This window comes from Octopus bimaculoides, chromosome 3 (assembly GCF_001194135.2).
Source record: "Octopus bimaculoides isolate UCB-OBI-ISO-001 chromosome 3, ASM119413v2, whole genome shotgun sequence".
NCBI classification, from domain to species: Eukaryota; Metazoa; Mollusca; class Cephalopoda; order Octopoda; family Octopodidae; genus Octopus; species Octopus bimaculoides.
The window spans coordinates 35,532,327-35,551,486 of NC_068983.1; the positions used below are offsets into that span (position 1 = coordinate 35,532,327).

The window sequence follows — 19,160 nt, forward strand, 5'->3', positions numbered from 1 at the left end:
CTTTACTATTTGACAATTAAAACCAGTGGCAAAGGACAAAAGTGATGGTGCATGGTCTAATGGTTAAGGTGTTGCACTCTCAATCACAAGATTGTGATTTCAATTACCAGATCAGGCGGTGCATTGTGTTCTTGAGCAAAACACTTTGTTTCCCATTGCTCCAGTCCACTCAGCTGTAAGCGGATAACCTTGCAATGGACTGGCATCCCATTCTGGGCTTTGCAAACATTGTAAGCAACCTTGTGAGTCCTAGGACTCGAGAAGTAATGTCTGAGGGTTGATGATGATGAAAAGACAAAACTAAAGTGATATTTGTTGTTATGGTGATCAAAATATTTCGATGATTATAAGATTTTAGATATTAAGTTGTTGTTTTTCTTTTGCATATGTTTATTTGAATTTTGGTGTTATTTGTTTCAAATCATCATTTATAATTTGTTTCAATGTATCAGATTACAGATTCTGAACTGAAACTTGTTACAGAGACTGTTCTACAAAAAGCTGTTGATGGACTGAGATCAGAGGGAATGCCATTTGTAGGTAAGTAAATACCTGACAACTTACTCCCTGTAGCATTCAGATTATTCTGTCAGATGTAATATTTATTCACATTGTTTTGAATCTGTCATGCATTATCTCATGGCATTGAGATTTCAAGGATAACATTATTTATTTTTAGACTGATATTGTAGGGTAGGTTTGAGAAGCCAGATCTAGCCAGTTTTATAACATAAAACAGGTAGAATATTTAGTTAGGCTGGATATGGCCAGTTTAAATGCTAAAGGGTTAATGTACCTTTTTGACAAAAACAAAAAAATTGAAATCTTTATAATAGATTCATATTAGCTGAGAGCTTCTGTTACTTAGGCAACCTAATTAGCAACAAGAAAAGGATATACTGAAAGCATAACAGCCAGAATTAAAACATGGTGGAGAAAGTTTGAGGAACTGTTATCCCTGATGGTGATAGGTGGTTTCTCTTTCCGGTCTATGAACTGCTGCATAGTAGTGAAAGAACTGAGAGAAAAAACTTGGTAAAAGAGGAAGCATCTGTGATGTGCAAGAGTGATGGCTATGTTAGTATGGACATGTAATAATGGGTGAAGAAGTGCTAGGAGATTCATGTAGAAAGATAGTAGAAGAGGAAGACTAAGGAGGACGTGGGCAGATGTGAAGGTCATTCAGGAAGCTGAATGTCTCAAACGAGAAAGAAAGACAAGTGGTAGGAAACTGTTGGAGGGACTCATCCAGCACATGCAAGTATAGAAAATCAAAAAGGAAAAAAACATGATGATTAGTTATGTACTGGATCAGTAACCCAATGGTCTTGAGATCAAAACTTCTTTTTTACAGTATGACTTTTTCACTTAAATGAAAGCAACATGCCATTTTTGCCTGATTGACAATACCAAATACTCAATCTTGTTTTAAAAATTTCTTTTTAATTACTGACATCCTACACACTGAATACATCAATGTGATGAGAGTAGTGAAATATACCTTTTCTTTTTTTCTCAAGCTTATAAGTAAATGGAGCTTCTGGCTCAAATGCCAAGCAGTACAGCATGTCGTATCCAAATTTCTGACAGTGAATTGCGTCATGGTGCTGTTTTTCTCACAGACGGTGTCCAACTGACCCTACTATACTGTGTAGTCGACAAAATCAAAAACAATGTATGCACAAAATTAAAAATATAAAATGGTGACAATTTACCCATCACACCCTATGTATATATATATATACACACACACACACACACACACGCGCGCGCGCCCACATATATATATATACACTTGTCTACATATATATATATTTCCATGGGTTTAAAATTATTAAAAACATTTTATTTTTTTATAATTTTATACTTTCATCCAGTATTGGACCATTATCATTCATATATATATATATATATTCATACACACACTTTTTATATGCTTTTTCATGTGTTACACTCAGCAAACTAATGTAAGCACTCGTGTTTTTATCAGACTGATTTTTCATCTTTTCAGGTGTTCTTTATGCTGGTTTAATGCTTACAGCTGATGGGCCTAAAGTTTTGGAATTTAATTGCCGTTTTGGTGACCCAGAGACACAGGTAAAGAAAACATTTTTCCTTTTTATTACTTGGAATACTTTGATAAACTCCATTGTCAGTCACATATGTTCTAAAAGTTCTTCTAAGACATTTCTAAACTGTATCAGTGTATGTCAGATTTTTTGCACTAATCACAAATCATAATAGGTTTAAATATGAGTTTCTTATGAAATCATCTTTTATCATTTCATGTTACTTGTTTCAGCCATGCTGGAGCGCCACTTTGAAGAATTTTAGTCAAACAAATTGACTTATGATCTTTTTGTAAAGCCTGGTACTTATTCTATCAATTTCTTTTGCAAAAACACTAAGTTACAGGGATGTAAACACACCTACTCTGGTTGTCCAGTGGTGAGAGACAAACAATCACAAAGACGGCACCTAAAATACACCATTTTAAGCGTGGCCGTTGCCAGTACCGCCTGACTGGCCTTCGAGCGAGATCGTTGCCAGTGCCCCTGGGCTGGCTCTTGTGCAGGTGGCACCTAAAATACACTATTTTGAGTGTGGCCGTTGCCAGTACCGCCTGACTGGCCTTCGTGCCGGTGGCACATAAAAGCACCCACTACACTCTCGGAGTGGTTGGTGTTAGGAAGGGCATCTAGCTGTAGAAACTCTGCCAAATCAGATTGGAGCCTGGTGTAGCCATCTGGTTCACCAGTCCTCAGTCAAATCGTCCAACCCATGCTAGCATGGAAAGCAGACGTTAAACGATGATGATATATGATGGGCTTCTTTCAGTTTCCCTCTACCAGATCCACTCACAAGGATTTGGTTGACCCAAATCTATAGTAGAAGACACTTGCCCAAATTGCCATGTAGCAAGACTGAACCAGAAACCATGTGGTTGGGATGCAGACTTCTTTCCACACAGCTATACCTGTGCCTATATTAATATTTACTGTAGTGTTTAATGTTCAGACACTGTTTATGAGCTTGTCATGTACGCTGGTGATGTGTGTGTGTGTATTGTATGTTTTTCCTTCCTAGCATAGGCTGAAGGGAATTCTTTGTGGCAGGAATTTACAGCCAGATGTGCTTCCTGTTGCCAACAATTACCCGTTTTTCAAATAAGGGGTACTTTTTGTTATTTCGCAGCTCCTAAAATCTACAGAGTGTAAACATTATATCATTGTTTCACCCAGATAGGACAAGCAAAGCCATAAAAGTTAAGTCACACAATCATATACACATATGCAACAGGTTTCTGTACAGTTTCTTCCTACCAAACTCACTCACTTTTATAGCCTAGGTCTATAAAAGATATTTGTCTAAGGAGCCTTGCTGAAGGACTGAGCCTGAAACTATGTGGTTGTAGAGCAAGCAACCTTCTTAACCAAACAACCATAGGTATCTTCATATAAACATTTAACCCTTTAGCATTTAAACCAGCCATATCTGGCCCAAATATTCTACCTGTTTTGTGTTCAAAATGGTTAGATTTGGCCTCTTGTGCCTACCCTTTAATGTCATTCTAAAAATAAACATTCACATCATCAAAATCTTGAAGCTCTGACATAATACATCATTAATTCAAAACAATGTGAATAAATAAGCATAGCATTTGACAGAGAAATCTGAATGCTAAAGGGTTAAGAAAAAACAATTATTTAAATTGAGATTGTTTTGAAAATGTTCTTCCATTTTTACAGTCCATCCTTCCTCTGCTCAAATCGGATCTTCTCACAGTCTGCACTGCCTGCGTCAACGGTACACTGCAACATACCATGCCAGAATTTGATGCTGCATCCAAAGTCCTTGGTGTTGTCGTCGTTAGTGGAGGCTATCCTGGTTCATATAAGAAAAATCTTCCACTCACAGGTAATGCTCTTTTTGTTCTTGTTAATGACTCATGTGGTGTGTATTCGAGTCCAGAGTCTGAATTACTATCTCATTACGATTTCAAGAGTCAACTCAAAAGCCTAATTATTTTCCCACTATGCAGTATAATTGTTATGTCATACCTAAACCACATTTAGAATTATAGACTATATTCAGTTTTTCTGTCTGATTGATAAATCATTCAACAAATAAACAAGGCATACTCTTTACCAGTGGTTCTTAACTAGGGTCCAGATGACCTTTGCGAGTCTAAGGTTTTGTTGTTAAAATTTATGTGCAATAAATTGGTTATACACAAAATATTTTAACAATTTTGTGACATAATTCCTATTAATGTTACTAAAAATGGTAGGATTTTTTAAACATAGAATAGCTATGAGGGTCCAGTGGAGTAAATGGATAGAAAAAATCCTGAGTGAGGAACTGTAAAGATATGTAAATCATCATCATCATCGTTTAACGTCCACTTTCCATGCTGGCATGGGTTGGACGGTTTGACTGAGGGCTGGCGAGCCAGAAGGCTGCACCAGGCACCAATCTGATCTGGCAAGGTTTCTACAGCTGGATGCTCTTCCTAACGCCAACCACTCCGATAGTGTAGTGAGTGCTTTTGTGTGTCACCAGCACAAGGGCCAGTCAGGCGATACTGGCATCAACCACGCTCAAATGGTGCTTTTTACATGCCACCTGTACAGAAGCCAGTCCAGCTGCACTGGTAACAACTATGCTCGGATGGTGTTTTTTATGTGCCACCTACACAGGAGCCAGTCAGGTGACGCTGGCAACAATCACACTTGAGTGGCGCTGTTTACATGCCACTGGGCACGGGAGCCAGTCAGTGGTCCTGGCAACGATCATGCACGAATGATGCTTTTAATGTTCCACTGGCACGGATGCCAATCAGGCGGTACTATCATCAGCCACAACAAAGATTTCACTTGTCTCAACAGGTCTTCGCAAGCATAGTGTATTGTCCAATGATTGAAGGGTACTCTTAAATGGGCTGATTATACAGCACTGGCATAGGCCAGAGAATTATCATATGAGTTAACAAAATTAAGCAGAATCTGTTGCTCTTTAACATATAAATTCAAATTACAGGTAATTTAAATAAAAATAATGCATTTCATAAAATTAAACTATATGACTTTCCAATGCCTATAATTATCTTTATGGCAAAGAATTTTTGAATTTCATCCAGGCATACAGAAGTGCATTATTTGTTGTCTTTTTTTCTTTGTTTATATTTTACAGAGCATTTAGTCTCTGCAGTTCTATTCACCTCAAAATGTCATCTGATTACCTCATCACCACTATATATCTCTTCTGCTACTAATTCATTTCTCATGCTCTCCTAAATGTGAGTAGCCATGTAGCTCCCCTATAAAAAGAACCTGCTGTCCCACTCCCTTCTCTCATACTTTAACTGTCACCTGCTAGTATAAAACCCCATCCACTGGGGTTTTGTAGGCTTGCAAGCTTTATGAAGGCCTCACTAGTGCCTGTGGCATAAAAGCTCCCAGTATACATTAATGTGGTCACTGTTACTAAATCTGAATAATTTTACCTAAACTTTGAACCAGAGGAATGTGCCAAGCTCCTATGCCTACTTTGGCAAGGTTTTTATGACTGAATGCCTTTCCTAATGCCAACCACTTTATAGAGTCTACTGGGTGGTTTTTACATGACACTGGCTCCAGTGAGCTCACCAAGTAACTCAAGACAAATCTACTCAGATGGGAGGAGATGTAATATTGAGGGAGGTGGCTTTGTACCAGGTGATGAGAGGTTCAAGTATGGTAGACAGACAGATATAACAGATGTCTTGCTGTTGGGGAAAATACATGTTTATTTCATTTAGGAAAAAGGGAGATGATATGTTTTATGTCCATTTTCATTTAAATATTACGTTTTTGCATTTGTTTTGCAAGATTCTTGATGTGGAATCATGTGTTGAAACATGTTTCAGGATGGTCTTCTTTTTTTTTTCTCCTTTTTTATGCCAAATAAATGCACACACTATATATGCGTCCTTCACTTCAGGTTTATTATTGCTTTTGTTTTAGTGTCCTTTGTCTGAAATCTTTCGTCACACATCCTGTGACCTCTTCAGTGACTCTCCATCTCAAGTGTCTCTTCCTGTCCTGTTTAGTCTGTTCTAAAAAAGGCGGAATGGACTAAACAGGATAGGAGGAGACATAAGGGAAGGAGAGTCACTGAAGAGGTCACAGGACATGTGACAAAAGATTTCAGACAAATGGCACTAAAATAATAATAATAATAATAATAACAACAACAACAAAGCTGAAGTGAAGAATGAGTATATACTGAATGTGTTTATTTAACAAAAAAAAAATGACCATCCCAAAATAATATTCATTTAAATAGGAATTATTAAATTCAGTTTGACATTTCGGTAACAAAAAGGCTCATAAATTTTTTATACTTTTCTTTTTTTTTGTGTTTTAGGTCTTGAAGAAGCTGAGGCATCTGGAGTGACTGTTTTCCATGCTGGTACATCTCTCCAAGATGGACAATTAGTGACTTCAGGTGGTCGAGTTTTGGCAGTGGTGGCTAAAGAAAAAGATTTTCAGTCAGCTTCTGACAAAGCACAGAAGGGGGCATCTTTGATTAAGTTCACTGATGCATTTTATCGAAGGGATATTGGACACAAGATTCTTTCAAGGTAAATTGTCACTTCAGTGAATTTCTGATTTAACAGCTGCACTTTTGCTGCATCCACCTATGATTGCAGCAACAACTACTACATAAACAAATGCATTATCTGAAAGATAAAAATTTTTTCCTATTAACATTTTTTTCTCTTTAATTTCTTTAGGTAAATAGATATTAACGTGAAAATCATAACTTTTTAAAATAGACTGATTGGAATTAAATTTTTAATCAATATTCTACTGAATATTGGAAGAATAAGCATAATTTCATATGTATCCCTATGTAAGAGGTGAATTGACAGTCATAAGAGCATCTGACAAAATGTTTCGTGATATTTGTTTTGGTTCTTTGCACTCTAAGTTCAAATCTCGGTGAGGTTAATTTTCTTTCATCCTGTCAAGGTCTATAAAAAAATATACTGATCCAGCATGATGGATTGCCAGAACTGTAAGAATGCTAGACCAAATGTCTTTGTGGCTTTTAACCTTTCTTAGAAACCTTTATGAAAGTAGTGGGGAGTGATTCTATCATTAATGTATAATCATTAGCCTTGCAGTGAATATTGGAGTCTTTTCATTTTGTATCTCTTACTTAATTTGAAAGAGACAAATTACTTTGTATCTCTTACTTAATAGTTAACTTAGAAAAATAAATTAATAATAATACAAAACAGTAATTACTGTACTATTAATTGTGACCAGATTTTGAGGGGGAAATATGAGGACTGTGTGATTCTTGATTCCAACCTAATTGTCATCATCGTCATTGTCTAATGAATCTAGAAATTCAGCATAGCGTTTGCCTAAAGAGATATTTAGTTTTCTGATTCTTTTTGTTACAGATATATTTTATTACACGCATCTATTTAATTCATTACATATCCACATATCTCTATAGTTCATCAAATATACCCACATATTTGTACAATAGTTTGTTTCATATCCACATATCGCTTTAGCTTGTTGCATATATATAGGCACAGGAGTAGCTGTGTGGTAAGTAGCTTGCTTACCAACCACATGGTTCTGAGTTTGGTTCCACTGCATGGCACTTGGGCAAGTGTCTTCTACTATATCCTCAGGCTGACCAAAGCTTTGTGAGTGGATTTGGTAGATGGAAACATATATATATATATATGTGTGTGTCTGTGATTCTCCCCCCACCATCACTTGACAACTGATGTTGGTGTGTTTATGTCCCTGTAACTTGGTGGTTCAGCAAAAGAGACTGATAGAATAAGTACTAGGCTTACAAAGAATAAGTTCTGGGGTTGATTTGTTTGACTAAAGGCAGTGCTCCAGCATGGCCACAGTCAAATGACTAAAACAAATAAAAGAATGAAGGGGTTGGACAAAATAATGGAAGCACCTTAAAATTTCAAACAAATTTATTTTGATTTGTGATGGGACTGCATTTGGCAGTAATTACAGCTTGAATTCTACAAGGTATGAACTCAAACAAAGTTTGAATTGTTTCCAAAGGAATTTTTGTCTATTCTTCAGCTAAAACAGTCTCCAGTTCTTGTAGTGATGATGGGGGAGGATATCGACTGCTTACTTTTTTTTGTTTCGATGAGGTGGTTTTTCCCTCTTTCTCAAAGGCTGTCATTACTATCAAGACAGTACTTCTTGATACACCAAACATTTTGGCTGTTTTCGTTACGTTAGCACCTGCCATACAAGCACCAATAATTTGACCTCTTTGAAAGTCTGATAGATATGTCATTTTAATGAATTTTAATTACCTTTTTCTGATATCTGAAAAGAAACAGCAATTTTAGCAAAACATTAAGCAACACTAGTAATAAATCAAAAAACATAAAAATAAACAAGCTTTTGATGGTTTTATAGATATCTAAAAATTATGATGCTAGATGTTTCCATTATTTTGTCCAACTCCTGTATATATACAAACACATGCATGTGCATATATATGCTGGTGCTTTTGAAGGTTGTAGGAAGTTTGGAATAAAGTTTTTATTGTCTTCCAGTTTTTCCATATATTGATTATGTTAGCATTCAGATCATATTAGATATTGTAAACACCTTGAGACAGAAAATGAGATTCTTGTTCTGAGACCTGTCAGTAGGCCTGTTGAACTCTTCCATTGTCAAATCGATTCATATAATGTATAATATCATTTACATTAAAATCTTAACTGCCAGTTTGCGTGTGTGTGTGCATGCTTTTAACTTTCTGATCACTGATTTTTCTCATTCACATAAGCTAGAATCTATTATCTTCTGTTTTCTTATTTGACATCACAGAAAGTTGCATTGTTTCTACATTGTTTTAACATCTCTTTGTCCATGATGCAGAGAAATACCATCATTCTCCTTTACCACATGTCACTTCACCTGTAAAACACATTTTCAAACCTGACCTAAACATCTTTTTCTTTTCCTCTCTCATGTCATTAGTCTTCTTTTGCCATGGATACCTTCTTCTCTTAATGCATGGCATTCAAAGTAGTTTTCACATTATACTTGCATATCTAAATCATTTGTGTCCTATCTGTGATCCAGTAATTCTAGTTGCAAAATATGAGGTTATGATCTGATAAAATTATGACCAATCTATTATTGATTGTTCATCGGCATGCTTTTCTCTCTGGTGTTTGTTTGTTATGTAACCTACCTGCTAAAACTGCAGATGCTTTGGTCTCGATCACAGGTAGCAAAGGATATTTGTTATCTGTATTTAGTATTTTTATTTCAGTATTCTCCCAATGTCCCTTACTTCATTGAGTGAATGTACACCCAGCAATTCTTGCATAATAAGGTTATTTAGGTACTTGTGAATGAATACATACATAACTAGAAATAGATGAATGTATGTATATGATGTAGTGCATGTATAAAATGAAAATTTATAGTTCATTAAAATGTTACATAAAGTGAAAAATACTGACAATGACTGCTTGCAATTCCAAATCATTTCATCACTAGATATATCTATTTCTTTGTGAACAACTTCATTTAAAAAATGAAATCTCCATAAGTTCATAGTAAATTAGGAGCAAATAAATTTCTGTATTAAAAGAATATTGTCTTTGTTTTCTTTTTCTTTGATTATCTAATATGATAAATGCAAAAACTAATTTCTGTGTGTCACACTTAGATCCCCCTCTCTCACTATTCAATGACACTCCTACTATTCCTCATAATGGGGGTGAGAGTAACAGTAGGCATAGAGACAGTGAGGGTGGTGATGAAGACAGACAGAAAGAGAGAGAAAGAAAAAGAAGGAGAGAAAGAGAGACAAAGAAATTTAGGAAGAGTTGATGTTTTATTAAAAGTAGTAGTGTTGATGGTGGCAGTGGGAAGTAAAAGAGAAAGAAAGAGGGAGATGATGTACAACTTTGTTTAACCATGTCTCTTTGACAAATTCCTATGGGCAACATACTGAACACTGCCATTTTTGTTTTATTTTTTGCTTTCTTTAATACACACACACACGTACACATAAAATGCACTTTAATTGTTTCTCCAAAATTAAACATATCTAATATAATAAATGTGAATGTCAGTGTGTCACACTTTTTCAATTTTAATAAATTCTTTCTGCTAGAAGCACAAGGCCTCAAATTTTGGGGGAAGAGATTAAGTCAATTCCATCAACACCAGTTCATAACTGGTACTAATTTTTATTGAACGTGAAAGGATGAAAAGCAAAGTCAACCTCAGCGGAATTCAAGCACAAAATCTAACAGCAGATGAAATACAGCTAAGCATTTTGCTCAGCATGCTAACAGTTCTGCCAGCTCACCGCCTTAATATAATAATAATATCATAAATGTAAATGTCAGTGTGTCACACTTTTTCAACTTTACTCATGGAGGCTGCAGCCCAACATATTATACCATTTATGGTATGGTATGTCAGGCTGACTCCATGAGTAAATGAAAAACATTCCAAGCCGAATCCAGACTCCACAATCCTGAAGTTTTGGATTCCCAAGTTTTCATTACTGTAATTGTTTTCAGCAGTTTTCTTTTTTGGGGATTTTTGCAACAAATTCTTTTGTATGATAACAATTTTTATTATCTAAAGGCTAACTCTGTGAGTAAATTAAAAATAATCCGGACCTGCAATCCTGAAATTTTGGATTCCCAAGTTTTCATTACTGTGATAGTTTTTGGCAATTTTTTTTACATGACTTTTTGTGACGAATATGATCATTAGGAAATTACACTGGAGGAAGCAATTGCAACAAATTCTTCAAAACAGATCTTTGCAGATCTTCCCATTCAGGGTCAGATGCTCAAAAGCTATATACTAGCTAATATGATATATGTGTGTGCATATTTAATATATTTCAGTGTTAAAGACCTTTGAACTACCTTCACACCCACATTCCATTATGTTACTGAGACATAACAGAAACTTCATCTTTATTCACTGGGATACATTGGAATGGTTTTTACCATTTCCAAGCTAGTGGGTAGAGTTCATCACTATAATCTAACAAAGCTTCCAACTATTTAAAGTACAATATGCTAACTATTTATAGCTGGTACTCTGTCCATTACAATGATGAGCGTTCTAGTTGATCCAGTCAATGGAACATCCTGCTTGTGAAATTAACGTGCAAGTGGCTGAGCATTATACACACACACACACACACACACACACACACGTGTACTTTTAATGTAGTTCTCAGAGAAATTCAACGTGACCCAGAATATCACAAGGCTGGCTCTTTGTGAATTACAGTTAAAACTTGTTTTTTGCCAGCTGAGTGGACTATAGCAATGTGAAATAAAGTATCTTTTTCAAGTACAACAACACACAGCCAGGAATCAATACTTCCTTGTACTACCAGCAAGAGTTTAGTAACTTCTTTTTTGTTTTAGTGCAACACAGATGACTGAATGCAAACTATCAATTTAGAAGCCACCTTGTTGACTCAGCTAACTGCTATTTTAAAACTTTTTAAAAACGTAAAACATTTTGACATCCAAGAGTACTGTAGTTCGCTTGAAGCATTGTGTATTGTTTGTAAAATATAATGTGTCTTGAAAGGCACAGCATTAGACTATAATAGCTGTTATAATTTAATTATCCATAGTCTGATATAATAATAATATTTCGGAATACAAAAATTCCTTCTTCAGATATCACTAGGAATTGTTCGAGTCAATTTCGGTGGAGGGAGTAAGTTGATTGCATTGACCCTTGTACCCAACTGGCACTTAGTTTATCAACCCGGAAAGGATGAAATGCAAAGTCGTCTTTGGTGGAATCACAACTCAGAACTTAAAAATGGACGAAATGCCACTAAACATTTTGTCCGGTGTGCCAACGATTCTGCCAGCTCTACTTTAATATTAGTTATATAATGAGGGAAATATAGTCCTTTGTTGTTATTATAGTGCATTATTGTACCATTCAAGACCTATTATATTTTACTTTGACATCCATTTTTGCATTGAAAATGCTGGAGTGTAAAAGTAGTTGATGCTGCCAATGGAAGAGTTCAAAAAGGAATTTAGACCACTAAAAACTGGATTTTGCAAGATCTGTCATTAAGGAGTTTACTTTGCAACCACGGGGTTTCAGGTTCAGTCCCTTTGTGTGGCACCTTGGGCAAGTGTCTTCTACTACAATCATGAATTAACCCTTGTGAGTGAATTCAGTCGATGGAAACTATAGGAAGCCTGTGATGTGTGTGTGTTGCACGCACCTATGGAATTGTACCTGGATGCTGACATCTGGTTTTACTTGAGTGAAACAGTAATACGTTTACATTCCTTGTCGACATTATGACTGGTTGCTCTGCACCTTTCAAAGATCTGGCATACGAAATCCTTTACTTGAAAAACAGTTAAGGGTTGGTAACAGAAAGAGCATCCAGCTGTAAAAACCTGCCTCAAATACATTCCCATTTAAACCTTTAAGCCATGCTAGCATAAAAAAAGCAGGTATTGAACAAATGAACATGAAGAATTATGATGTACTGTTTAAAGATTTGTTTAACTCATTCATGCCAGTGTAGAAAAATGAAAAAGTATAAACTGACAATTTATATTGGGTAGATTTGAAAATTCAAATATTCTACTTGAAGCGTTGAAATTGCTTTAGAATTCAATTCAATATTTGTATAAATTTCAATTACTCTGCTCTGAAATCGAAAAGGCTACTGAGTTTTCTCAGTTAGGTGAGGTAAGATGAGTAAAATAATGTTTCTTGCTTGTGAAAACATCAAGAGATAGGATTTCATAACTGTCAATTTTTGAAACCAATATTATTTGAAAATATTCAAGCTTTGGAAAATTTGGTGCGGTTCGCCATTATATTGCAATCATTTTCAAAATTGTTTAAAATTTTCATTTTATGCAACAAGCTTGTTTTTGTATTGCTTCATATAATGATATATATATTATATTAACCACATAATATTAATTTATATTAATAGTGTGTGTCACGTTTGTTTATTTTTATTTTTTAAGTAAACATTGATTTCTTTCTTCATTAGCATCTGTATAGAAAATGATATAAAGCAACATAAGGAAAGATGTTTCAACCTGAAAAAGCAAAGCCTTTTTGGTTTTTTGTTTGTTTTCAATGCCAAGATAATTTGAATAATAGCGATTTTATTTGTATCTTAGAACAGAACTCATTGACACAGATCTTTCAGCAGTGAATTGAAGATTTTCCCTTTAGTATATTGCTGAGACTATGAATATGCTTTCTCTATTGACAATAATATTATTAATTGCTAAGTCTTGACTTGTAATCCATAAGGTCCTTTGGTTATACCTTAACTGGAGAAGGCAAAAAGAGACCATTCAGGTGTTCTTTCTACTCTTTTAAGTTTTGTGATATGCACACATATTTTTGCAAAGGATTTGCTGATCACTGTCAATGGTATGATTTATATTATTTGTTGGCAATGAATGGGTGCTCTGTGCTTTTGAAGAACCATAGAATACAAAAGTACTCCTTGATAAAACACTTGCAGTTTGGTGTCAGGAAGAGGCTCTAGTCATAAAATCTTGCCTTGAATCAGTCTCTTCCATTCTGTGTTAGTGTTGAAAAACAAATATTAAACAAATGATTTTTCCCCAGTAATAAACATGTCTTGTGTTGAGTTCTTGTAAGTATGCAAATCTGGAAATGTTAGGATAATTTTAATTTATATTTCATGGGATCATAAACTTAGACATTATCTTTAATCATGAAGATGCACTGTAAATTGGGCCTTTTGCTGCCATGAACCTACAAACTATATACTTGTTTAAAATGAATGCATAGTATGTGCAAGCATTGTATTACTCTGCCTTTCCTTTCACTATAAAAACATATTTCTCAGAAGTTTTTTAATGAAGAAGCTTAAAGGTTAAAACACATTGTTACGTTTCAGGGGTGTCCAGAACTTTAATAGTTTGTCCTATAAAGCAGCTGGTGTTGATATTACTGCTGGAAATTCTCTTGTTGAGTTAATCAAGCCATTAGCTAAGGCTACCCAAAGGGAAGGCTGTGAAGCTGCATTGGGCTCCTTTGGCGCTATATTCAACCTACATCAAGCAAAGTACACAGAGGAACCTTTACTTGTGTCAGCCACAGATGGTGTTGGGACAAAGCTCAAGGTATGTCTACCTGTTTATTTTTGTACTTTTTCCTGCAAGTGAATTTCAAATGGCATTGGAGATATTACGAGTAGCATTGCAAAAGAACTAGAAGTTGTAATTTGGTTAGTATTGACATATTTAATGTAATGGGCATGACAACTCTAACTCACAATACTTATGTTGTGAGGCAAAGACATTCATTCAATGTCTAATACTATTAGCAAATGCAGAGCTAGAAGAGAATTCTGAACATGTTTTGATTTTATTAAAACGCTTCAGTGAACCTTAGACATCACCATACTTGTTAAAATATTAATGTGAGAATCACTAGTTGCATTTACAATATTGTACATGCAAAGGGATAAAAAATTTGCATATTCCAAAAGAAAACTGAGATTAGCTTTAAAATGTTAATCCTAGCTTAACTCTTGGTTTTCATGCTTATGGTGTTTCTGAGTAATTAACCTCAGTGGGTGGGTTTTTTTTTTTTTTTCAGGAATCTGCTGTAGCCTTGAAATTTGTATTTCTACTAAGCAGTATGTGCACATGAGTTTTATACATATCTATATACATTTAGCCTTGTGTAAATAGACAACATGGTAAGATAACAGTCCTCAATGGAATCTAAGCAAAGGAGGCATAGACAATTTTAGGTCCAACACTCTTTAAACACACAGTTTAAGATTTAATATGATGTTCAAAAAACGATTAGCATCTGTTGTTAGTAATGCAATGGGAGATGTAAATCTATCCATGACATCCTCCACTCGTGTAAATACATCATAAAGTGGATCGGGAGTAGTTCTAACTTAAGTGGAATGAGATCAGTTTACATCAATTTTAAACTTTCAGTGGGTGCAACCATCATTACTAAATGGCTATTTTAAGTAGGGCTAGTTTCAGTCCCTTTTTCAGAAGCTGAATTGCTTCAACGTACAATGATATTTATTTGAGAGACAAACTAAGCAGCTATTTATTGGAACAAGTTCATGTTATGTGCAGGTTGTGATGCTGAACCATGTCACCATCATCGTCATTTAACGTCCACTCTTCATGCTGGCATGGGTTGAACGGTTAGACAGGGAACTGTCCAGACTCCACCTGCCTGTTGTAACATGGTTTTTATGGCTGAATGCCCTTTCTAACACCAACCACTTAACAGTTTATACAACACAGGTACTTTTTAAGTGGCACCAGCACCTGAAAAAAACAAGCTTGTATGTGTGGAAGACTGATTTTACTTAACTTAATGTGGCTTATCATGTACAGCAAATCGCCAATCTCTCAGTCCCATATCTGCATACTTAAATGTCACAGTCATGGTATTGGACACATCAAAAATCAAAGTGATCCACTCCATACTGGATGAATTCAAGGAAATAAAGGGAGTATACATTAATCAGAACATGGAAGGGTAGGTCAATGCTGGTCAGTAGCTTGGGTTCAAACTGGAGCTCTGAGTGGAGAAAATTTTGGGAGCAGTCATGAATATGGTGACCAGTCTCACTCAGAGCTAGGTTGAAAACAAGCTGCCCTTAAAATATTGGACAGAAGTGGTTAACACCTACCACATGGCCATCATGCTTTGCCCCACAGATCCTCTGACCACCCCAGAATGTCTGGTCTTTCATTTCTTGTTGAAGAGACAGTTTTTGCTAGTTGGGAGATCCTTCTGCTGCTAACAAAGGATGTGCAATCTTAGGATCCTGTAGCTGATGATTCACAGTCACTTACTGATGCTGATTCCTAAATGATGGTGAATAGATGTGGTCTCCCGTTTATGCATCATATCATTCTGTAGCTTCTCTCTTTGACCAAAGTGCAAAGCAAAGTTTAATGTTTGGCACCTAACATGTTGCATGACACTCGCTGCACTCTACTACCTAAACAGCATAGACTAGTCTCAGTGTTTGACCCCTTGTTGCAACCCATTGTCATTTGGCGCAGACAAAATCATCATCATGTTGATATGGTTTTTATATATGAATTACCCTTCCTGCCACTAACTGGGTTATGACATGGACTGAGTGCAGTTTATCATGCCACCAGCGCTAGGGATGATACCTACAACAAAACTAAAGAATTTCTTCTTCCGTGTCTTATTTGGAATTACTGCTCCTCCACTTCCTAGAAGAGTTGCTTATAGTGCAGTAATTGACAAAATCAGCATCGTTTGCTAATTGCACATTTCAAATAACATTCTTCATTCATAAATAATCTGTATGACTGTTTTCCTAATATTACTGAACTTTGTTGTTTAATACCCTAATCTGTTTGGGCTTGTGAGTGCTGGTGCCACGTAAAAAACACCCGTGTTGGTGTCATGTAAGAAGCACCCATTTAGGGCCATGTAAAAACCACTCCTGCTAGTGTCACATGTGACACCTGTACCGATGCCACAGGAAAAGCACCCATGCTGATGCCTTATAAAGTGGTTGGCATTAAGAAGGACATGCCAAAACAGACAATTGAAGCTTGAGCAGTTGGCCAGCTCTTATCAAACTATCCAACCCATGCCAGCATGGAAAAACAGACGTTGAATGATGATTATATTCACTCCACTCTGTCTCAAAAAACCCCATTAGTTCTAATTCTTAATCTATTTGGTTTGTAGACCATGATTTAGACTCATTGATTGATATTCACTCCAGTCTTAAACATGGTTGTAGCTATCTTCTGACCACAGTTGCTAAATTATTGTAGCCATCCACAATGACAGAGATGCTGTGACTATTTACTAACCACAGAAACAGTCACTATACCTATTTACTGACCACAAACTGGAACCTGGTGCAGGTCCCCAGCTTACCAGTTCCAGTCAAACCATCTAACCCATGCCAGCATGGAAAACGGATGCTAACAGTTGATGATGAATTGCAAAGTTGTTGTGATTATTTACTGGCTACAACTATCACAGCTACCCTTTGTCTGACACAATCTAATTTACGATGTTTCTTCCATTCGATTCAAGTCTTTACAATGCATCTAGGATTCTGTAATGTCTTCTCTTTTGTGTATACATTTAATAGTGATTTCTCAAAATCACATAAAGCCACATCTATATAAAAAGTGTACTCACTTGACCTAAAACCTATTTACTGACTATAAAGACTCTCCTGCATCTCATGTGAACTTGCTGACTCTGCTGTTATCAGATAATGGCACTCAATGAATCCTGATTGCCTAATTTCTATTACCTGAATTTTATTGCTCACATGCTTTTTCTAACTTTACCTGTTTGATTTTTTCTTTTATTTTCCTGAAATTCCCTCCCATATGTATTCAACTCATTTTTCACTTTACTTTCCACTCTTTTACTTGTTTCATTCACTGGATTACGACCATGTTGGAGCACTGCAACAAAGGTTTAGTTGATTAAATTGATCTCAGTATGTATTTCAAGTTTTTAAGACTGCAAGCTGGCAGAATCATTAGAACACTGGGTAAAAAGCTTAGCAGCATTTCATCCATCTTCACATTGTGTTCAAATTCTGCCAGGGTTATCTTTGCTTTTCATCCTTTTGGGGTCAATAAAATTGTTGTTGTTGTTGTTGGCACTCCGTCGCTTACGACGTCGAGAGTTCCAGTTGATCCGATCAACAGAACAGCCTGCTCGCGAAATTAACGTGCAAGTGGCTGAGCACTCCACAGACAAGTGTACCCTTAACGTAGTTCTCCAGGATATTGAACGTGACACAGTGTGACAAGGCTGACCCTTTGAATTACAGGCACAACAGAAATAGGAAGTAAGAGAAAGTTGTGGTGAAAGAGTACAGCAAGGTTCGCCACCATCCCCTGCGGGAGCCTTGTGGAGATTTAAGTGTTTTTGCTCAATAAGCACTCACAACGCCCGGTCTGGGAATCGAAACCGCGATCCTATGACCGCAAGTCCACTGCCCTAACCACTGGGCCATTGCGCCTCCACTGGTCAATAAAATACTGGGGTCGATGTAATTGACTTACCCCCTCCCCCGAAATTCCTGGCCTTGTGCTAAAAATTTGATAACCAGTATGTACTTTAAGTTTGGTACTTATTTAATCAGTCTCTATTTGGCCAAATCACTAAGTTATGTTGATGTAAACAAATCAACACTGATGGTCAGGTGGTAAGAGACAAATGCAGACACAGGTGCACATACAGGAGGGTGTCATAGCCGACAAATGGTGTAACAGTTCTATAGTCAACTGTTACAAGGGAAATGGAAATACCTTCATCATCATTGTTTTTACGTCCGCTTTCCATGCTGGCATGGGTTGGACGGTTTGACTGAGGACTGGTGAGCCAGAGACTGCACCAGGCTCAATCTGATCTGGCAAGGTTTCTACAGCTGGATACCCTTCCTAATGCCAACCACTCCGAGAATGTAGTGGATGCTTTTTACATGCCACCAGCACAGGAGCCAGTCAGGCAGCACTGACATCGGCCACGCTCAAATGGTGCTTTTTATGTGCCATCGGCATGAGTGCCGGTAAGGCGGTACTGGCATCAGTCATGCTCGAATGATGCTTTTTACATGCCAGTCAGGCAGCACTGGCATTGGCCACACTCTTAAAAATGGGGTTAATTGTCTCAAAAATTATGAAATCAGAAGCAACTGGAGGTTTTCATATGGGGCTCATTATAAGGGATCATTTTCAATTGAAACTGTTATTTTTTAATTCTATCAGGTTGCACAGAACGTTGGCTTTCATAAATCTGTTGGGATCGATCTTGTTGCTATGGTGGTCAATGATATTTTGGCTCATGGTGCTGAACCTCTTTTCTTTTTGGACTATTTTGCTTGTGCCAAGCTTGATGTGTTGCAAGCTAGAGATGTGATTGAAGGAATTGCTGAAGGTTGTAAATTATCTGGATGTGCGTTAGTGGGTAAGTAGTTAATTAATTTACTATTTTTTGTCAAGCCTCTGTCAGAGGAGGAAGGGTGACCCTCATGACTTTATAAGACCACCAAACTTCGTATGGGGAAACAGT

General features: G+C 36.4%; 1 protein-coding gene across 2 annotated transcripts in view; it reads left to right on the forward strand.

The window, feature by feature from the left end:
* The window catches only part of LOC106876245 (trifunctional purine biosynthetic protein adenosine-3), a 51,137-nt gene that overhangs the window by 17,553 nt on the left and 14,424 nt on the right, over positions 1-19,160 (forward strand). For both annotated transcript variants that reach the window (XM_014924733.2, XM_014924734.2), the window contains exons 8-13: positions 453-540; positions 2,012-2,097; positions 3,750-3,918; positions 6,409-6,625; positions 13,981-14,206; positions 18,857-19,055. In XM_014924733.2, coding sequence (XP_014780219.1) covers positions 453-540; positions 2,012-2,097; positions 3,750-3,918; positions 6,409-6,625; positions 13,981-14,206; positions 18,857-19,055 — 985 coding nt within the window. The remainder of the gene's footprint in view (positions 1-452; positions 541-2,011; positions 2,098-3,749; positions 3,919-6,408; positions 6,626-13,980; positions 14,207-18,856; positions 19,056-19,160) is intronic.